The sequence below is a fragment of the Lemur catta genome, chromosome 15, assembly GCF_020740605.2.
Source record: "Lemur catta isolate mLemCat1 chromosome 15, mLemCat1.pri, whole genome shotgun sequence".
Taxonomy (NCBI): domain Eukaryota; kingdom Metazoa; phylum Chordata; class Mammalia; order Primates; family Lemuridae; genus Lemur; species Lemur catta.
In genome coordinates this window covers 39765112-39784017 of record NC_059142.1, presented here as the reverse complement: position 1 = coordinate 39784017, position 18906 = coordinate 39765112, and the positions used below count along the sequence as shown (strand labels likewise).

Below are 18906 nucleotides of genomic sequence, written 5' to 3'. Positions count from 1 at the left end.
CCATCAGATTGATTCCTGGTCTTTGTTTTACACAGTCACAACGGGCAGGATAGTGTTCACGTGCGACAATTCTCGCAGTTTAATATCCGGTCTGCAAAGCTGTCCCCACGGCTCCAACCAGGAGTCCAGGGGCTAGAAGGGCGGGGCGGGGCCACGAGGTCTCAAGGGAGGCGCTGCCTGACCGCCCCGCCCGGTCCCGCCCCGCCCAGCCCAGCCCGGGCTAGCAGTCCTTCCCAGAGCCTCTGGCGGCTGAGACTGAGAGCCACTGCCTCTAGGGGCCAGGATCCAGGGAAGGCCCGCGGTCCGCGCCGATCCTCGAGGGTCCCGCACTGGGGGCCGACCTGGAACCCTCCGCCCGAGACCGCGGGAATCGCCGCTGAGTCAGCAACGCGCGCGCGCGCGCGCGTCCGCTGTCCCCGCGGCCCCGCCCCGGCCGCCTAGTGACTAGGTTAACCCCTTCTTATACAGAACCGCAGGATATTCGTCCTGGGAGGCCTCCACTCTATTCGGAGACCACAAAATTCCCCAGAATCCCAAGGCCGTCTCCCCACCTGAGTTTGGTGAGCTGTGCGCTCTTAATTCGGTTTTATTTCCAGCCCAGGTCTGTGCCTTCCCGGAGTACCTGCCTCAACTTCTTCACTTCAAAAAGGAGGTGACTCAGACCTAGGAACTGGACTCCTTCACCCCAGGGGTGGCGAGCCAGCTCTAGAGCTGTGTCCAGCGCAGGTCTGGGCATCCTCTGGGTAGCTAAGGCTCTCTTTGCTTCCTCAGGGACCCTGAGATGAGACAGGGTTCACAGGGCAGCAGTTGGGCTTTCCTCTAAGCCCTGTGCCTTCCGTTCTCCAAAACTCCTCTAGAGGGTTTTTAATTTGTTGGTCGGTGAGCCAAGAGTTAAAACAAGAGCATGAAGGCGGGCTTCCGTGACGTCACTAGCACCCCGTGTCCGACCTCAGAGACTGGGGCGTGGCTAACATCGCACCGTCCTCTCCCTCCCTACTCCCCCGCCCCTCCCCGCTGTCACCAAGCCAGGGGCACATGATGCAACCCGCCGCGATTTCAGCTGTTTGATTGGTGGCGGCGCCCGGCGCCAGGCACAGGGATTGGGCAGAGGAGGCTGTGACGAAACCTGGACCCTGTCTTGTAAAGAAGGGAGGAGAGAAAGAAGAGGGAGGGGGGGCCTCCGGGAGGGAGGGGGCTGGGGAGGCGGGGTCCCAGCTCTGTGCTCGCGCCCCCAGCGCGCCAGTCCGGGGGCTGCAGGGAGCGCAGCGCGCGCGGCCCCGGCCCCGGTCACCGGACGCCCTACCGGACACGACCCTCCCTGGAGCTTCGACAACTGCCCACCTCGGACACTGCACCGGACACTACCCCCCGCAGGGCTGGACACTACGACGGACACTACTTCCCAGCTCCGGACATTACTCCCTCCTCTACCCCGGCCCTGGACGCTTTTCCCCCTCCCCCTCTGGGGGCCCAGACACTGAGCCCCCCTCAGACTCTGGACAGCGTCCCCTTGCACCCCAGCGCCGGACATTGCCTCCTCCTTGTGCCCCTCTCCTCCCTCCCTCCCACCTCATCTTTCCCTGCTCGGGTAGGAGCTGCGCCAGTTTCTCCGACCCCCTGCTGCTTGGCCGCTGCTGCCCGCGCCCCCATCCCCCGGTTCCTCGCCCGGATGCCTCTCCCCGGGGGATTGTGGTGGCTCCTCTGCTGCCGTCGAGGCTTCACTCTTCTGCACCGGGACTACGGGGACGGCGAGCTTAGCGGGGACGGGGAGGAGGACGAGGACGAGGAGACCTTTGAGCTACGGACCCCGAGTCCAGCGGGCGGCGGGAGGGTAAGTCCCGGGGGGTTTGGAGCCTGGTCTCATTCCCTCTCACTATAACCAGCCCTCACGCCTGATCCCGCTCCACACTCCAGCGAAACGCCGCGCGCTTGGCGAACTGGGGACGTCGGGGAGGTTTTTGCCTGGGGTCCAAAGCCCCCGGGAGCTCAAGCAACAGCAGCCCCGCTCTGGACGTGCCTGTGGGCCTCGCGCCGCACGCTGGGCGCTGTCCACCTGCTGGGGGCCCTGAGGCAGGGGAGGCGTCACGCGTGGCCCGACCTGGCCCTGCCTCTCCCTTCCCTGCCGGGCCCGCGTCCCATCCCGTCTCCTTCCGCCTCTGCCAGCGCCGAGGAATGTGGCGAGGCCGGCTGGGCGGCTCGAACGCCTGGGTCCCCTCCGCTCCCAATTCTTGAGCGCTGGGGCCAGATGCGGGAGCTCCTGCTGCGAGGACCTGGTCGAGGGGAAGAAGCCGTCCTAGCTTTGGGGTCTGTGGTGGGGACCCCATTGAGAGGGAGCCGGGGGCCATGGCTCTTTGAGGACCCCTCGTCATTACCCTACCACTCAGGACAGAACTCTTGGCCTTCCTTGGTGAGGCTCCTGGGAAATCCCTGAGGGGATGGTGAGGGACATTTGGTTGCCTGGTTTTGTCGAATCTCCCCGTGGAGAAACTGAGGCACAACTGGTGTGGGAGACTTCCATCCCCTAACATCCCCAATATTCCCCATTCCCCTGCACACAGGCGACCAGACTCTTGTGTGCTGTGGCCGGGGTCATGCTCCCATCCCCCACTCAGGGGTCTCCAGCAGGCCGGGTGGCTCGGTGCCCGGGTGGGGCGGGCTGCGCCGCCGCCGCTGCCTCCGGGGCTCGGGCCAGCACCTGGCGGAGGCGGAGGGTGGATAAATATAGAGGGGGGGAGGGAGAGAAGCAGGGGGTTGCGATTAGGGGATTTGGTCAAGAGGGTGGTCAGTACCTGCCCCCATGGTGGTGTGGCTGAGAGCCCCCCTGCGCAGACCCTCCATAAAATAGGTGACTGTTCACCTAGGGAAGGTGCAGGACCCAGACGTCCCCAAGCTTCCAGCCTGGGCAGGGTTGGCTCTGTCAACCAGGCCATTGCCTCCCTCATGCTCCACCTCCACCCCCCTCCCGGGAGCTTGGGGACAGGTGTCCCTGGCCCCCCTCCCTCGCCTCCCCCTCCAGTCTCTAGCAGTCTGGGCGCAATATGAGGATGGCACAATTCTCGCCTGGCTGGCCTTCGGGTCAGGTTTGTGGCCTCTCTCAGACCCCAGTCTACAGTTGAAGTTGAGGGGGGAGGGGTGGTGGGGGAAGGGCAAAACTGGAACTACACCTGCCTCCAGAGTGTGTGCCATTCCTTGGCCAGGCCCGCCCTTCCTGAGCCCCAGCAAAGGGCAGGGTCTCTGCTCACCCTTGAGTCTCAGGGCTGTCTGCAGGACAATGTAAGAAGCTTTTGGAGAAAGCCCTATACCGAAAGAGTTCCTCTTCTCTTCCTTCACCTCTGTGCCCACCACCTATCCTCCCCTGGCCAAGGAGGCAAAGTGGGTGAGGGGAAAATCAGGAGGGGGTGACTTCAAGCCTGCCAGAGCCAGAAGGGACTTCATTCACCTCTCTGGTTTCAGAGATGGGGAAATTAAGGCTCAGAGAAGGGAGGAGACTTGCCAAGGTTCCAAGTGAATTAGTGGTGGGGCTGGTAGTAGAACCTAGGTCTCTTGACTCCCTGCCCAGTGCTCTTTCCACCCTACACCACCCCTGATTGTATCTTCAAAGGGTAACAGAGACAAGGCGTGATCCTTGGCTTCTTCCCTCCTGCTCTTCTGTAGAGCTTGTTCTATAGAGACCAGAAGGAGGGGTGAGCCCAGCCGCTCCAGCGCGCTCGCCCCAATCATGACCCCACTCCTTGACTCCTTCCTTAATCCCCCCAGCAGCGCTGACCTGGGGGCAGAAGCCACGAACATTAGACGTGGAGGGCTCAGATCCTGAAGGCTTCCCTGCCTGTCTCCCCAGGGTCCCCTGGACGTGACGCTGACTCAGCCGGTGAGGAGCGGTCCCGTCTCCGACAGGTGAGCTACTATAGAGACCCCAGCCCGTTCCCGGGACCCCCATCCTCGCCGTCTTCCCTCGCGCGGTTGTGCAATAAGGGAGAGGCCCTGCACCGGACGCTGTGGTTTGGCCCGGGTCCCGGGGGGCGGTCCGGCCGGGGGCGCGGGGAGAAAGGGGGGGTCCAGGCTATTTCTGGTGCGAGGTCAGATCGGCCTGGCGGTTCCCACAGCCGGGGGGAAGGGTGTCCAGCTTGGGAGCAGACACCTCGCGCAGTCTGGGGAGCCCCTACTGAGGAGCCCCCTGGAGGCGGAGTGGAGTCTCCGCAGCCTCGCCCAACCTTCCCTCCCCTGCGTCCCAGGCTGCCGAGCTGGGAGGAGACCTGGAGCCTCATCCCGGAGAAGGGGCTGCCTGAGGACGATCCCGACGTCGTTGTGAAAGGTAGGGACCCCATTCAGTGCACCCTGGAGGCCCCCAATCCTAACCCTGCAGGGGATAATGTCGCCTCCCGCTGATGCTACTTGCTTACCCATCCTCGCACCAGGCTGGCTGTACCGCGAGCCCCGCGGAGGAGGGGCGCGGCCCTGGCTGCCCCCGCGCCGGGCTTGGTTCGTGCTCACGCGGGACTCCCTGGACCAGTTCAGCAGCAGCGGGAAGGGGGCGCGGCGTCTCGGGAGCCTGGTACTCACCAGCCTGTGCTCGGTCACCGGCCCAGAGCGCAGGCCCAAGGAGACTGGTGAGAGACCTCGTGCGGACTCTCCTACCTTCACGGGCAGGGGCCCCAGCCGGTCCTGATCACCCTCCGCGGCCTCTCTTTCCCCCAGGTCTGTGGTCAGTGACTGTGTCTGGCCGGAAGCACAGCGTCCGCCTCTGCTCCCCGCGCCAGGCAGAGGCAGAGCGCTGGGGGGTGGCACTGCGGGAAGTGATCGCCTCCAAGGCGCCGCTGGAGACCCCCACCCAGCTGCTGCTCAGGGACATACAGGTAAGAGAGAGGATTCCAGCAAGTGCCAGGAGAGTAGTGGACGCAAAAGCTTTCTGGGCTCTTGGGGAGCTCCCTTCTCCATCATGGTGACCCTCTCCCGGGCCCTTAGGAAAGTTGTGGGGACCCAGAGGCCGTGGCCCTCATTTACCGGCGGAACCCGATTCTGAGGCACACCAGTGGAGCCTTGTACGCCCCGCTCCTGCCCCTGCCCTATGGAGTCAATGCCCCAGGTGAGTGGGCACCAAGTCCCCTGGATACGGTGGGGTGGATCAGAGGTAAGAATCTGAATGCCTTAACTGGCAGGGACCTAAGCATCCTCAAGGGGCCTACCCGCTCCTCATTTTCAAGGGATGAAGGTGAAACCAGAAACTGGCCAGGGTGGGGGAAGGGGAGCCAGAACAGACAAAAGGGCCCCTTTGACCACCTTCTCTACGGGTCTCATTCTGACCACCCATGTTCCATCAGGAGATTTTACACTCCCTCTTTTATTTTTTCATTATGCCCTTGAGACCAAGTTGTATTACCTTTGTAAGTGGTAGAAAAGCCACCACCTTGGGAGAATGTGCTGGCCTCATTCTGCTTTACTTCTCCCTAAATATGGCAGCAGCTGGCCCACATCCTAAAGCTAAAGGATTAATGGGTGCTGGGAGAACCTTGGTTTTCTGACTCCTAATCCAGTCTGTTTTCTGGCCCGTGGTGATGGTCCCCAGTACCCAGTTACAGAATCTGGGGCTTGAACCTATGTCCCTTAGTCTATCCCTCTACTGTACTAACTCAAAGTCCAGGCTTATTGGGATGAAGATGGGAGGATTCCTGGGGAGCAAGGGTTTACCATTTGTAAAGTTTGGCTCTGTGGGACCATTGCTTTCCCTTCACTCTTCCTATCATTCGTACCTCCCCTCCTTGCCACCCCATGTCCCCTTATACTCTCTCTGACCTTCCCCTGGTTCATGCCTTCCTCCCAGGGCGCAGCTCTGAGTCCCCTCTCCAAACCATCCCTCCACCCCTACCCTCCCACAGGTCCAGGCTATGCACCCTTGCGTGAGGAGGCGGTGCGGCTGTTCCTGGCACTGCAGGCGCTGGAGGGGGCGCGGCGCCCCGGGCCCTTGATGCAGGGTGTGCTCCAAACCTGCCGGGACCTGCCTGCACTCCGCGACGAACTCTTCCTGCAGCTGGCTAAGCAGACCTCGGGCCCCGCGGGGCCCCCTGGGCTCCCAGCTACCCAAGATCCTGCCGCCCTGCGGTATTGGCAGCTCCTCACCTGCATGAGCTGCACTTTCCGGCCTGGGAGAGCTGTACGGGGGCATCTCCTGGGGCATTTGGAGAGGTGAGAGGGGAGGAGCGGGGTAAGGCCAAGGTGAGGGAGCTACAGGACTGCGAGGGAGTGACAGGCCTTTGCAAAAAGTTTGGTAGGTGAAGAAGCCAGATCCAGAGAAGGGAAGGTACTTGGCCAAGGTTAGGGCTGCTGGTACTATATACAGTGCCTTTGTGGGAGATACAAGATCATATCCCACTTGTAAGCAGATAAATTACAAACCCCCCCCTTCGGGCAGAGGAATAATTAAAAGGCTACTTTTGCTCTGGCTGATGTAGGCCAGCGCCAGGGCTTAGGAAAGCGTAGTAAAGTGGCTGGATTTCGGACTTTAGCCTGAAGGACGATCTCGGAGGCTTTTGGAAGGAGACTGGGGAAGTTGGGAGAGAGCGTCCAGGGGACTTAAAAAGTAATTCAGCTCCATACGAATTACAGGGGAAAGATTTAGAAGAGCCGTCAAGGAACTTGAGTTGGGGGCTGGGGGAGGAAATCCACGAGGTAAACCATAATAGAAGGCAAGAGGGAGGGTGAGAAGGAAAGCCCTTGGAGCACTGAGATCCCAGGGTTCCTCCTAACCCAGGACGGAGCAGGCACTCCCAGACTCGGAACTGGCGGAATATGCGCGCTTCATCCGGAAAGCTCTGGGCCGGACACGCGGCCGAGAGCTGGTGCCCTCACTGGCAGAGATTTCCGCACTGAGCCGGCGACAGGAGCTGTTGTGCACCGTGCACTGTCCGGGGGCTGGTGCCTGCCCCGTGGCCATCGACTCCCACACCACAGCCGGGGAGGTGAGGCCACAGAAAGGCCCCCGGCACCCCCAACCCCCTCGCTCCCAGCTTCTGATGCCTGGCTTTCCCAGTTCCTGGGCCCTAGGTTTGCCGGGAGTCTCACATTATTTCGGTAAAGGAGGGAGTGGTGGTGACAGAACTGAGACCCCTTCCAGGTGGATCAGCCCCTCCCAGAATCCTGCCAATACCCCCGAGTGGTGTGACTTTCCTCTCTCCCTCTCCGCCTTCCAGGTGGCTCGAGAGCTGGTGGGACGGCTGGGCTTGGCCCGGAGCCGCAATGCTTTCGCACTGTACGAGCAGCGAGGGGCCCAGGAGCGAGCCCTGGCTGGGGGTACCCTCGTGGCTGACGTGCTCACCAGGTTTGAGAAGTAAATGTCCAGCCCCAGCCCTGCTCTCTATTAACTCACCTACTTCTCAGCTTCGGTCAATCACTAAGAAACATTTACCGAGCGCTTGCCACTTGGCGTGTGTAGTGATGTTCTCTGGTTTACACTTGGATCCCTGCCCGCGGGCGGTTTGCAGTCTGCATTCTGGGGTCACCTCCGCGGTCCACTCCGCCCGGGCCCCGCCCCAACACAGGGCCCCGCCCCCATCCCCAACTGCAGGCGCTCTGGTGGTCCTGCTTCTCCTTCGCGACGCGCCCTTTTCTCTTATGCAGTTTGGCTGGGGAGGAAGCTGGGCTGGAGGACTCCCTGGACTCTGGGTGGAGACTGTGTCTGCGTCTTCACGGACCTCTGCACCCTGAGGGGCTGTCCCCAGACGGTCACGAACTGCCTTTCCTCTTTGAGCAGGTGAGGACCTCCGGTGTTCACGCCTCCAAGCAGACCCCCAAGTCTGAACCCTTCCTTTCCTGGGTCGACTCATTTAATCATTAGGTAACCCCCACGGAGGCTTTACTCGAATCTAGAGACCTCCTCACGTTCCATACCCCGAGGTGTTTTCGCGACTGCATAGCCGCGGCTCGCGCACTGACACCCGGTGCCTCCCCTGTAGGCTCACGCTCTGCTGCTGCGGGGCCGGCCGTCCCCGCCCGACGACACGCTGCGCGCCCTGGCGGCGCTGCGCCTGCAGAGCCTGCACCGCGACTTCTCCCCGCGGGTGCCCCTGCCCCGCCTGGACCGCTTGCTGCCGCCCCCCACCCCGCCCCGCGAAGACCCGCCCCGCCCGGCCCCCAGGCCGCCCCGCTCCGCCGCCCTGCTGGCCGGGGCACTCTGGAGCCCGGGCCTGGCCAAGAGGCGGGCGGAGCCGGCCCGGCGCGGCGGGGCCGGCCGCTCGGCGGGAAGCACAGCTCGCGAGGGAGGAGGCGGCGCCGGCACGGCGGCTGCGGTGCTGGGCGGCTGGAAACGGCTACGGGGCATGGGCCGAGCTGAGGCCATGGCTGCCTACCTGGCCCTGGCAGCGCAGTGTCCGGGGTTCGGCGCTGCTCGGTATGACGTTCTGGAGCTGAGCACGGTGAGGGGGAGAAGGGAGAAGGGGACTCTGGTGGCCCAAGCCCCAAACCTTTGCCCCAGAGCCACAGGCCCCCGCTGTGAGTCACTTCATTCCCTATGTCCAGAACAGCCGCCTATCTCAAACCCCAGGAGTCACCAGTCCTTGGGCCCTCACATCCCTGAGCCATAGCCACCTCCACAGTGCTGTGACTTATAGTGGGGGGTCAGGAAACTCCCTGCTCACAGCCATCTCCCCCTGCCGAAAGTAATGCTGCAGGGTCTCCTCCTTCCACCCTGACTCTGCCTGTCTCTCTGCAGGAGCCTGGCGGGGGTACTCCTCAGAAGCTATGCCTGGGCCTGGGAGCCAAGGCCATGTCCCTCTCCCGGCCAGGTGAGACAGAGCCCATCCACAGTGTCAGCTATGGCCATGTGGCCGCCTGCCAGCTAATGGGCCCTCACACCCTGGCACTGAGGGTGGGAGAGAGCCAGCTCCTCCTGCAGAGTCCCCAGGTGAGTGGGAAGAGGGGCTGTGGAAGGAGGAGGGAAGGGATGACATGAAACATTTGTTGCACACCAAGCATAGGCCAGGTACTGGGAATCCAGCAGTGATCAAAGACAAGCTCAAGGAGCTTACATTAGAGTGGGGGAGTCAGACAATAAACAAGGAATCAAAGGCTACAAAAGAAAGTGACAGGAAGTGACTGGAGAGGCCACAGCATTAGGTAGTCAGGGAAGGAGTCTCAAAAAGGATGAAATTTGAAGTAGCCATAGGAAGATCTGGCAGAACAGCAATTCCAGGTAGAGAGAATTGCAAGGCAAAGACCCTGAGATGAGAGTGAACATGGCATGTTAGAAGAGCAGAAAAAAGCAAGTATGACTGGCACATAGGGAGTAAGGAAGACAATGGTGATGAGGAAGGAAGGGTTGCAGGGGCCAGAGCACATAGGACCCTGGTGGGGTAGTTGGAGCCCTAGAGCCCGAAGGGAGGATGAGAAAAAGAGAACCCAATGGCCCATGTTGCACACTGCCCTCTGCCCTCTCTTAGGTGGAAGAGATCATGCAGCTGGTGAATGCCTACTTAGCCAACCCCTCCCCCGAGAGGCCCTGCAGCAGCCCTTCTCCTCCATGCCAAGACCTGCCAGACACCTCCCCTCCCAGCCAGCACCCGGGCCTGGAAGAGCCCCAGGGACAGTCTGGCTGCTTGGGGCAGCTGCAGGACTGAGCCTGCCAAGAGGTCACGACTTCCCTCCTGCCTCCAGCCTGGGCCAGGACTGCTCTGAGATTTGAGGGAATCATGGACCCTTTTGGCCCTGCAGGGACAGGGCACGCCCCACACCCAAGGGCTGCAAAGGGTGTGGACAATTTTCTAGTTTGTTTCTTAATTTATTTGTAGAAGAGAAGCAAAAAAAAATCCTTATTTACACAAACCCTTCCTGTGTGAGTGTTGTCAGTGGGACAAGTTGGAGCCCCAGGGTTGCGAGCTCCGCCCCTGGGGACGCCCACACTCTGAGCTTTTACCAGCCACTGAGGGGAGTCTGGACACCACAGAGCTCCACCCTCCTTGGCTTTCTGGATTTAACCTCCTCCTGGCCAGTGTGCTGCCACAGGGTTGTGGGTGGAGCCAGCAAGAAGGCAGTATTGGAAGCTGACAATTACTCACCCTCCCTTCTCCATTGAGTGGTGTAGGGGCAGCCTGCTTGCATCCCTGAGGCTGAAGGGGAGTGAGTCATCAGGACTGACACTGCCCAGTTTTTACCCTGATGTCCACCCTGGGCCCTGGTTGGGTCCATCATTGTTATGCCTTCTGCTTTGGGCCTAGAATGGAAAGAAGCTTGGGGCAGATAACAGACCCAAGAATTTCTATGGCACAGAGAAAGAATGCAGGATGGGTTCAGCCCTACTCCTGGACTCTGTTTCTGCATATCAGGTTGGGTTGAATTGGGTTGAGTCCCTGGGACTCTGATGGCCCTGGGCACTAGGAATGCAGAGTCCCGGCTTTCCTGACCTGCTCAGGTTGCAGTGGCCCTACTTTGACAGGCTCTACCTCCTCTGCCCAGAGTGGAGGAGGCTGGGGCAACATTGGCCCACACTGGGGCTGGAGCTCAGGCACTGAAGAGACAGTAGACCTCAGGAAACTTCTGTGATCTCGAGAGAAGGGCTGACTCCAACAAAACAGCCTGGTTCCAGGTGAGGGACGCCAATGGAAACAGTGGACACAATAAGACCTGGACTAAGCGGTAAGAAGTTAGAGGAGGTAAAGGCCATAATACTGTCACATTCCTAGAAAATGGAGATGCCTTCACCATCCCTCATGTTCACAGATCAAGCCCTGACTATACTGACAATCAAGCTTTATTACTTTGTTACAAGCATATTAACAGTGAGGGCATAGAAGGGAGGATGCAGGACCAGTTCATGGGCTGGAGATGAACCAAGAGATGTTGTCAGTAAGTTGGGTCAGAGGGGCCAGGCATGGTGTAGGATGTGCCTCCTGTCCAGGGGGAGTCGTGGAGAGGAAATCACTGCTCCTGCGTGCCCCAGGAGATGTAGTCCGGCTGAGTGGCAGCATGGTACTCATCGATGAGCTCCTGAACAACCTCCCTGGACCTGTCCATCTCGTCAAAGTTGTCCTTAAACATGTCTTCCTTGCGGAACTGCTCCAGGAAGGCATCCCGCTTCCGAAGCTTGTCAAACTGCTGGCAGGAACTTTCAAAGAGCTGAAAGAGATGAAAATCTCCAAAATGGGAGCCATCGTAGGACAAGAGTCAGGAATGGACTAAGGGAAGAAGATGAAGGTGACTAGTCCAACAGAGTGGCCAAAGAAGACCAAGTGACTAGACTAACCGAGGAGATGCTAGTGTGGTTGGCCATCATGAGCCCGCTGACCCGGTGGGCTGAGGGCAGGTAGGGAGACTTCCTCGACAGGGCCACCTGAATGCTGGCTGGGCCCCAGGGGATGAAGTTGGCCAACTTCCGTTCCCGGATCCTCTGCAGGCTCTTGTGGACCTGGGGTGGGCACAGGGGCAGTGGAGGTAGCCTCTCCTCTACCTCTGTTGGTCCTGGGGGTAGAACAAAGGGGCCTCGCCTACCTGGGTGGGGTCCACCTCTCCCTGGATGATGTTGAGGATGGCGATGTAGCAGTGGTTGGTCTGGCGGTCCCGGCCTGTGGACACCATCACATTCTTGGGCTGCAGCAGCCGCCTCATCACATCCAGGACCGTGGTCTTCCTCACGCTGGCCACCTGATGGGAGGGTGGGTCACAGGGACCAGACTAGCACTCAGGACAGAGTCCAGAGGTACATGGACAGAGAAGTCAACACGTCCCCCATCAGACCCGGGGTAGAATGGTGTCTGTGGCAAGAGCCAAAGGCAGAGGGAAGATGGACAGCAAGTCAGCAAGGAAGTGGCCTGCTCTGTGCCAGTGCCTGAGCCTCTGGGGGCCACAGAGGGCAGCTCCTGGGGCAGCAGGGAGCAGAGAAAGGCGGGGCCAGGGCCTGCTGGGCCCAGGGCCAGCCTGGCCTGGGACACTGAGGGCTGCTCTTACTGACTGGTCTGTGGTGAGGGGGGTGTAGCCGGTCATGAGGAAGTGGAGCCGTGGGGTGGGGATGAGCGAGGCGATGAGGCCGATGAGGTCATTGTTCATGTAGCCGGGGTAGCGCAGGGTGGTGGTGCTGGCCGACATGATGGTGGACACCTGGGGACGGGGGTGCCATGTCATGGGCCTCGGCCTGGGCAGACCTCCCTTCCCCAGATCGTCCTCCAGCAAGGAGGGCTTCCTTCCAGTCCAAAGGAGCCCAGGAGTGGGGGCTCACCAGCTGGTTGATCTGGGAGAAGGACGGGTTCTGGATGTGTAGGCGGTCTGTGGCGATCCGGTTCAGGGCCGTGTTGTCCAGCACCACCTGGGGGGACAGAAAAGAGTCACAGCACCTTGCTGCGGAGAAAGGAGGTATAGAAAAAAGATATTGATTTAGTCCCTGCTGAACTCTAAAGCCAAGAAGTAGGTTTGTTAATTTAAAAGGAAAGTACAAAAAAAATAAGTAAAAAAAAAATAATAATAATAATAAAGGGAAAGCAATGTTTCTGGGGCATCATGAGACACTTTTGGACCATGCAGGGTAGTAAGGAAATATGTGAGTAGCCACATGTGCTACACACTGTGCCTGGCTCTGCAGAGACCACAGAGAGGGAAACACGCGTGGTCTTTCCCCTCATTAGGCCTACAGTCTAGTGGGGGGAGACAGATGTTAAATATAAAACAACAGAAAGCTACAGTTAACTACCTGAAATACGCACAGAGGATTCTGACCTTGACTGAGTAGTCAGGGAAGGTTTTGCCAAGAAAGTGACCCTTGAACTGAGAGTTCAAGCATTAGTAGGCATTAGGTAGGCAACGTGGGGGTCCGTGGTGGTGGTGGGCATATTCACTTTGTTGAGAGTCTTGCTGCCTAAAAGGACTGTGAGCAACTTGGAGGCCAGGACCTTATTTCTTAATTTGGCTGACAGGTATGGCTTTGTTGGTCCTCTGTTCTCTGTGTTAGCAGGGGCTTGGGAAGGGCAGGGTGTGTGTGACTCACTGGCTTGGGGAGACAAACCAAAGCCCCCAACTCCCTCTTCCTTTGCTCACCACACAGTCTGCGTTCTGGGTCAGCCTCTTGAGTGTGAGGAGAGAGTTGTAGGGCTGGACCACCACGTCGCTCATCTCATCCTGGTAGGGAAACACTGAGTATGTCTGCACCAGCTTCTTGGGGTACCTGAGGGTGAGGAAGAGCAAATAGGGTAGGTTGGCACAGTCAATTGGAAGGACCCCCATCACTGCCCATCTCTGTCTTCTTGAAGGACAATAAGGACCAACCCTTTCCAAGGGCCACCAAGCTCTTGTACAAAAGGGGTGAGGACAGAACTGAGTCTTCAGAGCCAAAAAGGATAAGGTTCAAGCAGCAAACTCTGTAGATATCCTCCTCTCCCTAGGTAAACCCTACAACTCAAAAGCGATAGTGGCACACTTCCCAGCTCAAGAGAAAAAAGTGACAAAAAGGAAAGCCATTACCCAGGGAACTAGGGTTAGTGCCCACTCCCCCACAGCAGGCTTACCTGTCATTCAGTCGCTCTAGGAGGTAGGAGCCCAGGCCAGAACCCGTCCCCCCAGCAATGGAGTGACACAGCACGAAACCCTGTATAGGAATAACAAACTCACAGTTTCCCCCACTGTACTCTCACAACAGGCTTCTGACGCCAGCTGTGTGGTGGTTATACCTCACACATCAAGTGAGCATCAATTCTGCAGTAGACACCAGCTGGGTGCCCAGCAAGTCAGTTCAATTCTGCACTATCTACAGACTGTGCCTGACTTACGATGGTTCAACTTAATGTTTTTTTGACTTTCTGATGGATTTATTGGATGTAATCCAATGCATTTCAACTTACGATATATTCTGATAAACCTGTCATAAGCTGAGCATCATCTGTACCTGGAGATAGCAGCAGAACCCACAGGTTGAGGGCTCAGTCCTACAAGCCTGCCCCCCACTTCCACTGCCAATCACAAGCTCCAGGTTGTTTTACCTGTGTCTCTGACCAACAGGCTATAAATTGGAGTTCTCAGGACCCCCTCCTTGGGTTCAATTAATTTGTTAGAGCAGCTCATAAAATTCAGGGAAACACTTACATGAACTGGTTTATTATAATATAAAGGATATTTTAAAGGATATATTATGAATAAACAGCCAGACGAAGAGAAAGTCCCTGGTCTGGAAGGGTCCCCAGCACAGGCGCTTCTGTCCCTTGGATTTGGGGTATACCACCCTCCCAGCAAGTGGATGTGTTCTTTTCACCTTCCTGGAAGACCCTGGACTCAGTCCTTTGGAATTTTTATGGAGGCTTCATTACACAGGCACAACTGATTAAATCATTGTACATTGGTGATCAACTCAATCTTTTTTTTTTTTTTTTTGAGATAGGGTCTTGCTCTGTTGCCCTAGCTAGAGTGCAGTGGCATCATCATAGCTCACTGTAGCCTCCAACTCCTGGATTCAAGTGATCCTCCTGCCTCTAATTTTTAATTTTTTTTTGTAGAGGCAAGGTCTTGCTCTTTCTCAGGCTAGTCTCAAACTCTGGCCTCAAGGGATCCTCTCGTCTCAGCCTCCCAAAGTGCTAGGATTACAGGTACCATGCTGCAATCTTAAGCCCTTCACCTCTCCTTAGAAGGGGGGGTGGGTGAAGGTGGGGCTATAAACTACAACCCTAAGAGCATAATTTTGTTTCCCTGGCAACCAGCCCCCATCTAGTGGTAATCTAGGAACTTTCCAAAAATCACCCGATTAACATTAAGCTCAGGTTTGGTTGAAAGGGGCTTGGTATAAATAATAAAAGACTGTTTATCTCTTTGGAGCTATTCCAGAAACCAATGATAAAAGGTAAAATATTTTAACAAAAGATACTCTTATTGCTCTAGTCACTTAGGAAATTACAAGGGTTATAGGAACTGTAAGCCTGGAATTGTGGACGAACACAAAACCATATATATCACACTATCACCCCCAGCATGAGGAGAGATAGACAGGCAATCTCTGGGGGTTGGGGGAGAGGCTTTCCTTGTCTCATACCCCACTCTCAACACACTAGCGTCTCAAGGCTGCCTCTTCTCTATCCAGGCTGAGGCTTCTTGGGAAGGTTCAGAGTCAGAGAAGCAGCTGAATGACTCACACCTAAGGAGCTGATGCCATCCGGATTACCACTTCCCCTTGCGAACAAGGACTGTGTCTTATTTCCCTCAATATCCCATATCTGATGCTCAATTAATGGCGTTTGAATTGAATTGCCCCCATCACATCATAGGGTACTTCCTGACCTTTCCCCAGCACTCTTCAGCCTTCCCCCACTCACTGCCCTCCCCCGGCAGAACCTCACCTCTAGACTGTCACTGCCATCTGCTTCTCTGTCTATGATGTCAAAGATATCTTCATGGATTTTCTCGCCCTGTACAGAAACGTGGAAGGGGAAGATTGGTCCAAAAGTTCCGGAGAGCATCAAGAACTTTACTCTGGGACATTATTGCCACCCTGAAGCAGAGCCTTGACTGTAGCACTCAACCCATAAATGCTACTTTTGCAAATGATTTGCACAAATTTGCATAAACCTCTCCCTGGCTTTCCCTCTCTTTAGGGCATCCCTTTGTCTCTTATTTATTGCCAATCTGGTCTGTTCAAATTCCTAGGTTGCTTGAACCTGCCCTGCCCCAGGGTGAGAACATTAAAGGTTTCTGGGATGGTCGCCTGGACACCTGGGAGAAGCCGCTGGCCCAGTTGTTGCCAGCTCCTCCTCCGTGCTCTGACAGGTAGATGTTCTCTGGATTGTAGAGCTTGGCATAGGGGGAGTTGAGGATGGAGTGGATCACCCGGGGCTCCAGGTCCAGCAGCACAGCCCGGGGGATGTAGTGCTCATCGTCTGCCTGTCAAGGGAAGTCCAGGAGGGGCCCAATCAGCTAGGCAGGCCAAGTCCTAAGTCCTCCCAACTCTGGCTCCTTCTGGCCCTCCCTCCTCAAATGAGCCGCCTGGCCCCTCTGCCCAGCGGGTTTCCCAGTACCAGGCCACTCCCTTCCCTTCAGGCTCCTGGGCCCCTGGCTGCCATGGCCAAGTCGCTGGGGGCACCTGGTAGAAAAAGACGTCCTTGCGGTCAGTGCCCTCGGTGGCGAACTCCTCCACGATGCCCTCGGGGCTGATACCATGCTCGGCGCACAGTTGTTTCCAGAACTCGAACCCAACTGGGGGAGGGGGGAGATGCCCGGGTCTGCTAGAGCCCTAAGGCCTGAGGAGCCCAGTTTTAGGCTCAGAGGCTGTCACAACCAGAGAGGGTGGACCTAAGACGCCTGGGTCTGGGAGCTGTCACAGCCCAGGGCTGGAGGCACAGCTCTTGGCCTGAGTCATCATGCGCAGTAAGACAGGAGGTTCATGGAAGGGAAAAGGGACTGGCACTTGGGTGGGACCCGAAGGGGCAGAACCAGAGACTGGCGGGGCCCGGCGCTCGCTTGCTCACTCTGGTTGCCGCACTGGCCCAGCTGCAGGGTGATGATCTCCCGGGGCATCGCTCTTCAGACGTGGGCGCGCCAGCCCCAGCCTGGCGGGAGTCACGGGCGAAACGAATGCCTGGCAGCCCGGCGCGCATTACGTGGGGAGCGCGCGCTCCCTCCGTCTCTTGACGCGGGCGCTCGGTCTGCGCGTGTGCAGTTCGGGCAGCTCCTCGGCGGCCACAGGGCCGCGGAGCCCAACCTGGGCATCAGTTTATCCCTAAGCAGTCGCAGCTGGAATTCAGCACAAGCGCAGAGTGAGGCCACGCCCTCTCCTGCCCACCGCTCCGCGCCTGCGCGGTGAGATTTAAGGGGGCCAGCGGGGTCGTCACCTGGGTGTGAGGGAGAGAAGAGGAGGGACGGCCAGGTCGACGTGATGATCCAGGTGTATGCAGTCACCTACTTATATAGGTAGGTGAGCGACTCTGCGGGCTCTGCTAGGTCCAGGGGATGAATTCAAGCCAACTTCTCTTAAATTTCTATTCTTTTTCTTGTGTTACAATACATATATATATATAATTTATCATTTTAACCATTTATTAGTATCGCATACCGTTCTGGGGCATTAAGTACATTCACATTGTTCTGTAACCATCACCACTACCCCTCTGCAGAACTTTTTCATCTTCCCAAACTGAAACTCTATACCCATTAAACGGTAACTTCCCATTCTCTCCGCCCGCCAGCCCCTGGCAATCATTCTACTTTCTGTGTCTATGAATCTGACTGTTCTAGGTTTCTCATACAAGTGGGACCATAAAGTATTTGTCCCTTTGTGTCTGGCTTCTTTCACTGGCTTCTTTCTTCTGACAGTTCCAATTTCACCACCCCCAACACTTAGTACTTCTGTTTTTCTGATAATGGCCATTCTAATGGGTATGAAGTGATAGCTCATTATGATTTCTGTTTTACTGTAAATTATGGAAAAATTTAAACATACAAACATGATTTGTGCCATTACTTTTTTGTGTGTTTTAAAATTTTATATAAATGGCTTCAGAATGTAATATCCTTTTGCAACCTGTTTTTTACACCCTACATTATGTTTTTGTGAATGAGCCATGTTGAAAGATGCAGATTTATATCATTTTTTTTTATCTGCTTTGTAGTATTTCATTGGATGAATAAAATCAGTTTATTTCTGGACAGGGGCAGTTATATTGTTCCCAGCTATTCCCTACTACCTCAGAGTTGTCCTCTTGTGAACATGAAGGACACTGTTCCAGGCATGTGTAATTTCAGCTTTACTAGGTTTTGCATATTTTCTCCTAGATGTACCAATTTAACTCTTATTAGCAATAGCGGCCTCATTTCTCTACAGCCACATCTACACTGGGGTTACCAGATGTCAAATTTTGTCAAGGCCATGGATGCTGAGAGAAACTTCATGGTTGGAATATCCAGTTATGATCACAAGTGAAATTAATTCACTTTTCTTGTTACTGTTCTTTTTGGGATTCTTCCTCTGGGAATTGCTTGTTCACAGCCTTTGCCCATTTTTCTATTGGATAGTTTCTCTTAGAGCTCTCAGCTATTATAGAAATTTATTATTCGTTGCATGCAAATATCCTCTCAGTCCATAGCTTGTCTTTACGCCTTATCTTTTGTACTGGAGAAGATTTTAATTTTAATGTTAAGTTACCCATCTTTTCCTTTATGTTTTGCACGTTTTATACTCTTAGAGTATAAACGTCCCCATCCCAGCGCCATGCATCCATCCTTGTTTTCTTCCAAAAGCTCTATAATAGTTTTGCTTGTTCCCTGTAGGTCTGTAATTCATCTGGAATTTATTTGGAGGCCTGCTGTGAGATAGGGATCTACTTTATCTGTTCCATATGGATGGCCAGTTGTCTCCAAACCAATTTTTGCGGAGTCGGTGCAGCCTCCCCCACCCCCTGGGGCATTCCAAGCGGCGCTGCGACTTGGGCCGCTCGGATCGATCTGTCTGTCCCTCTCTGGCTGGCTTTCTCTGGGAGCCGCTGCAGAAGCGCTGGTGAAAGCACCATTGCCAAAAGTCATGCTCAGACGAGGTTTTTTGTTTTCTTTTCTCTCACTCGCCTTTTTATAAAAGAGAACTCGGCCGCTCTCCAGTCCCCGCCGCCCAGAATCCTCCAGCTTCTTTAGAAGGCTCTGGCTCCCCCGACGCCCGCCCCGGTCCCCGCCTTGGCTGTTCTCCTCCTCTCTCCCCACCGGGTCTCCCAGCTCCCTTCCTCCAGCTCTGGCCCGGAAGATTTCCGGCGTCTCCCGAGAGTACCCGGTAGCCTCGCCCTTTCTGGGAGGGTCTGGCTACTCCCTTTGAAGTTTAAGGGTGGGTCGGAGCTACGTCGTTAGCCTAGAGGCTCCCTTCCCCCCACAGAACCGCTCCCGGGGGGCTGGCTGCCTTCAGAGGCTTTGCCAAAACCCTGTCCCAGTCCTGTGCCAGGTGAGGAGAAAGGCTTCAGAGATGAGAGTAAACTTGCC

The 18906-nt window shown here is 56.6% G+C and overlaps 3 protein-coding genes across 6 annotated transcripts; 1 reads left to right on the top strand and 2 right to left on the bottom strand.

Moving 5' to 3' along the window:
- Positions 1-1191: 1191 nt before the first annotated feature.
- PLEKHH3 (pleckstrin homology, MyTH4 and FERM domain containing H3) lies at positions 1192-9810 on the top strand. 4 transcript variants are annotated; one of them, XM_045526605.1, is made up of 13 exons: positions 1192-1831; positions 3839-3894; positions 4233-4312; positions 4416-4607; positions 4696-4853; positions 4963-5083; positions 5874-6180; positions 6746-6953; positions 7185-7312; positions 7612-7744; positions 7947-8405; positions 8702-8893; positions 9429-9810. In XM_045526605.1, exons 1-13 carry the CDS (start codon positions 1670-1672, stop codon positions 9603-9605), a joined length of 2373 nt encoding a protein of 790 aa, XP_045382561.1. In that variant the 5' UTR covers positions 1192-1669; the 3' UTR covers positions 9606-9810. The 4 variants fall into 4 exon arrangements, with proteins under 4 accessions (XP_045382561.1, XP_045382560.1, XP_045382563.1 ...); XM_045526604.1 differs by having other exon boundaries at positions 7185-7321; XM_045526607.1 differs by lacking the exon at positions 9429-9810 and having other exon boundaries at positions 7947-8380; positions 8702-8890.
- Positions 9811-10717: 907 nt separating this feature from the next.
- LOC123621191 (tubulin gamma-2 chain-like) lies at positions 10718-13832 on the bottom strand. Its single transcript, XM_045527027.1, has 8 exons — positions 13809-13832; positions 13476-13594; positions 13009-13135; positions 12197-12283; positions 11929-12078; positions 11473-11625; positions 11228-11389; positions 10718-11100 (listed from the first exon to the last, which is right to left on the bottom strand). The coding sequence occupies exons 1-8, from the start codon at positions 13830-13832 to the stop codon at positions 10903-10905; spliced, it is 1020 nt and encodes a 339-aa protein (XP_045382983.1). The 3' UTR covers positions 10718-10902.
- A 228-nt stretch (positions 13833-14060) lies between these two features.
- Positions 14061-16464, bottom strand: LOC123621190 (tubulin gamma-2 chain-like). Its single transcript, XM_045527026.1, has 5 exons — positions 16416-16464; positions 16031-16143; positions 15664-15831; positions 15291-15359; positions 14061-14219 (listed from the first exon to the last, which is right to left on the bottom strand). Exons 1-5 carry the CDS (start codon positions 16462-16464, stop codon positions 14094-14096), a joined length of 525 nt encoding a protein of 174 aa, XP_045382982.1. The 3' UTR covers positions 14061-14093.
- Between the last annotated feature and the right edge of the window lie 2442 nt (positions 16465-18906).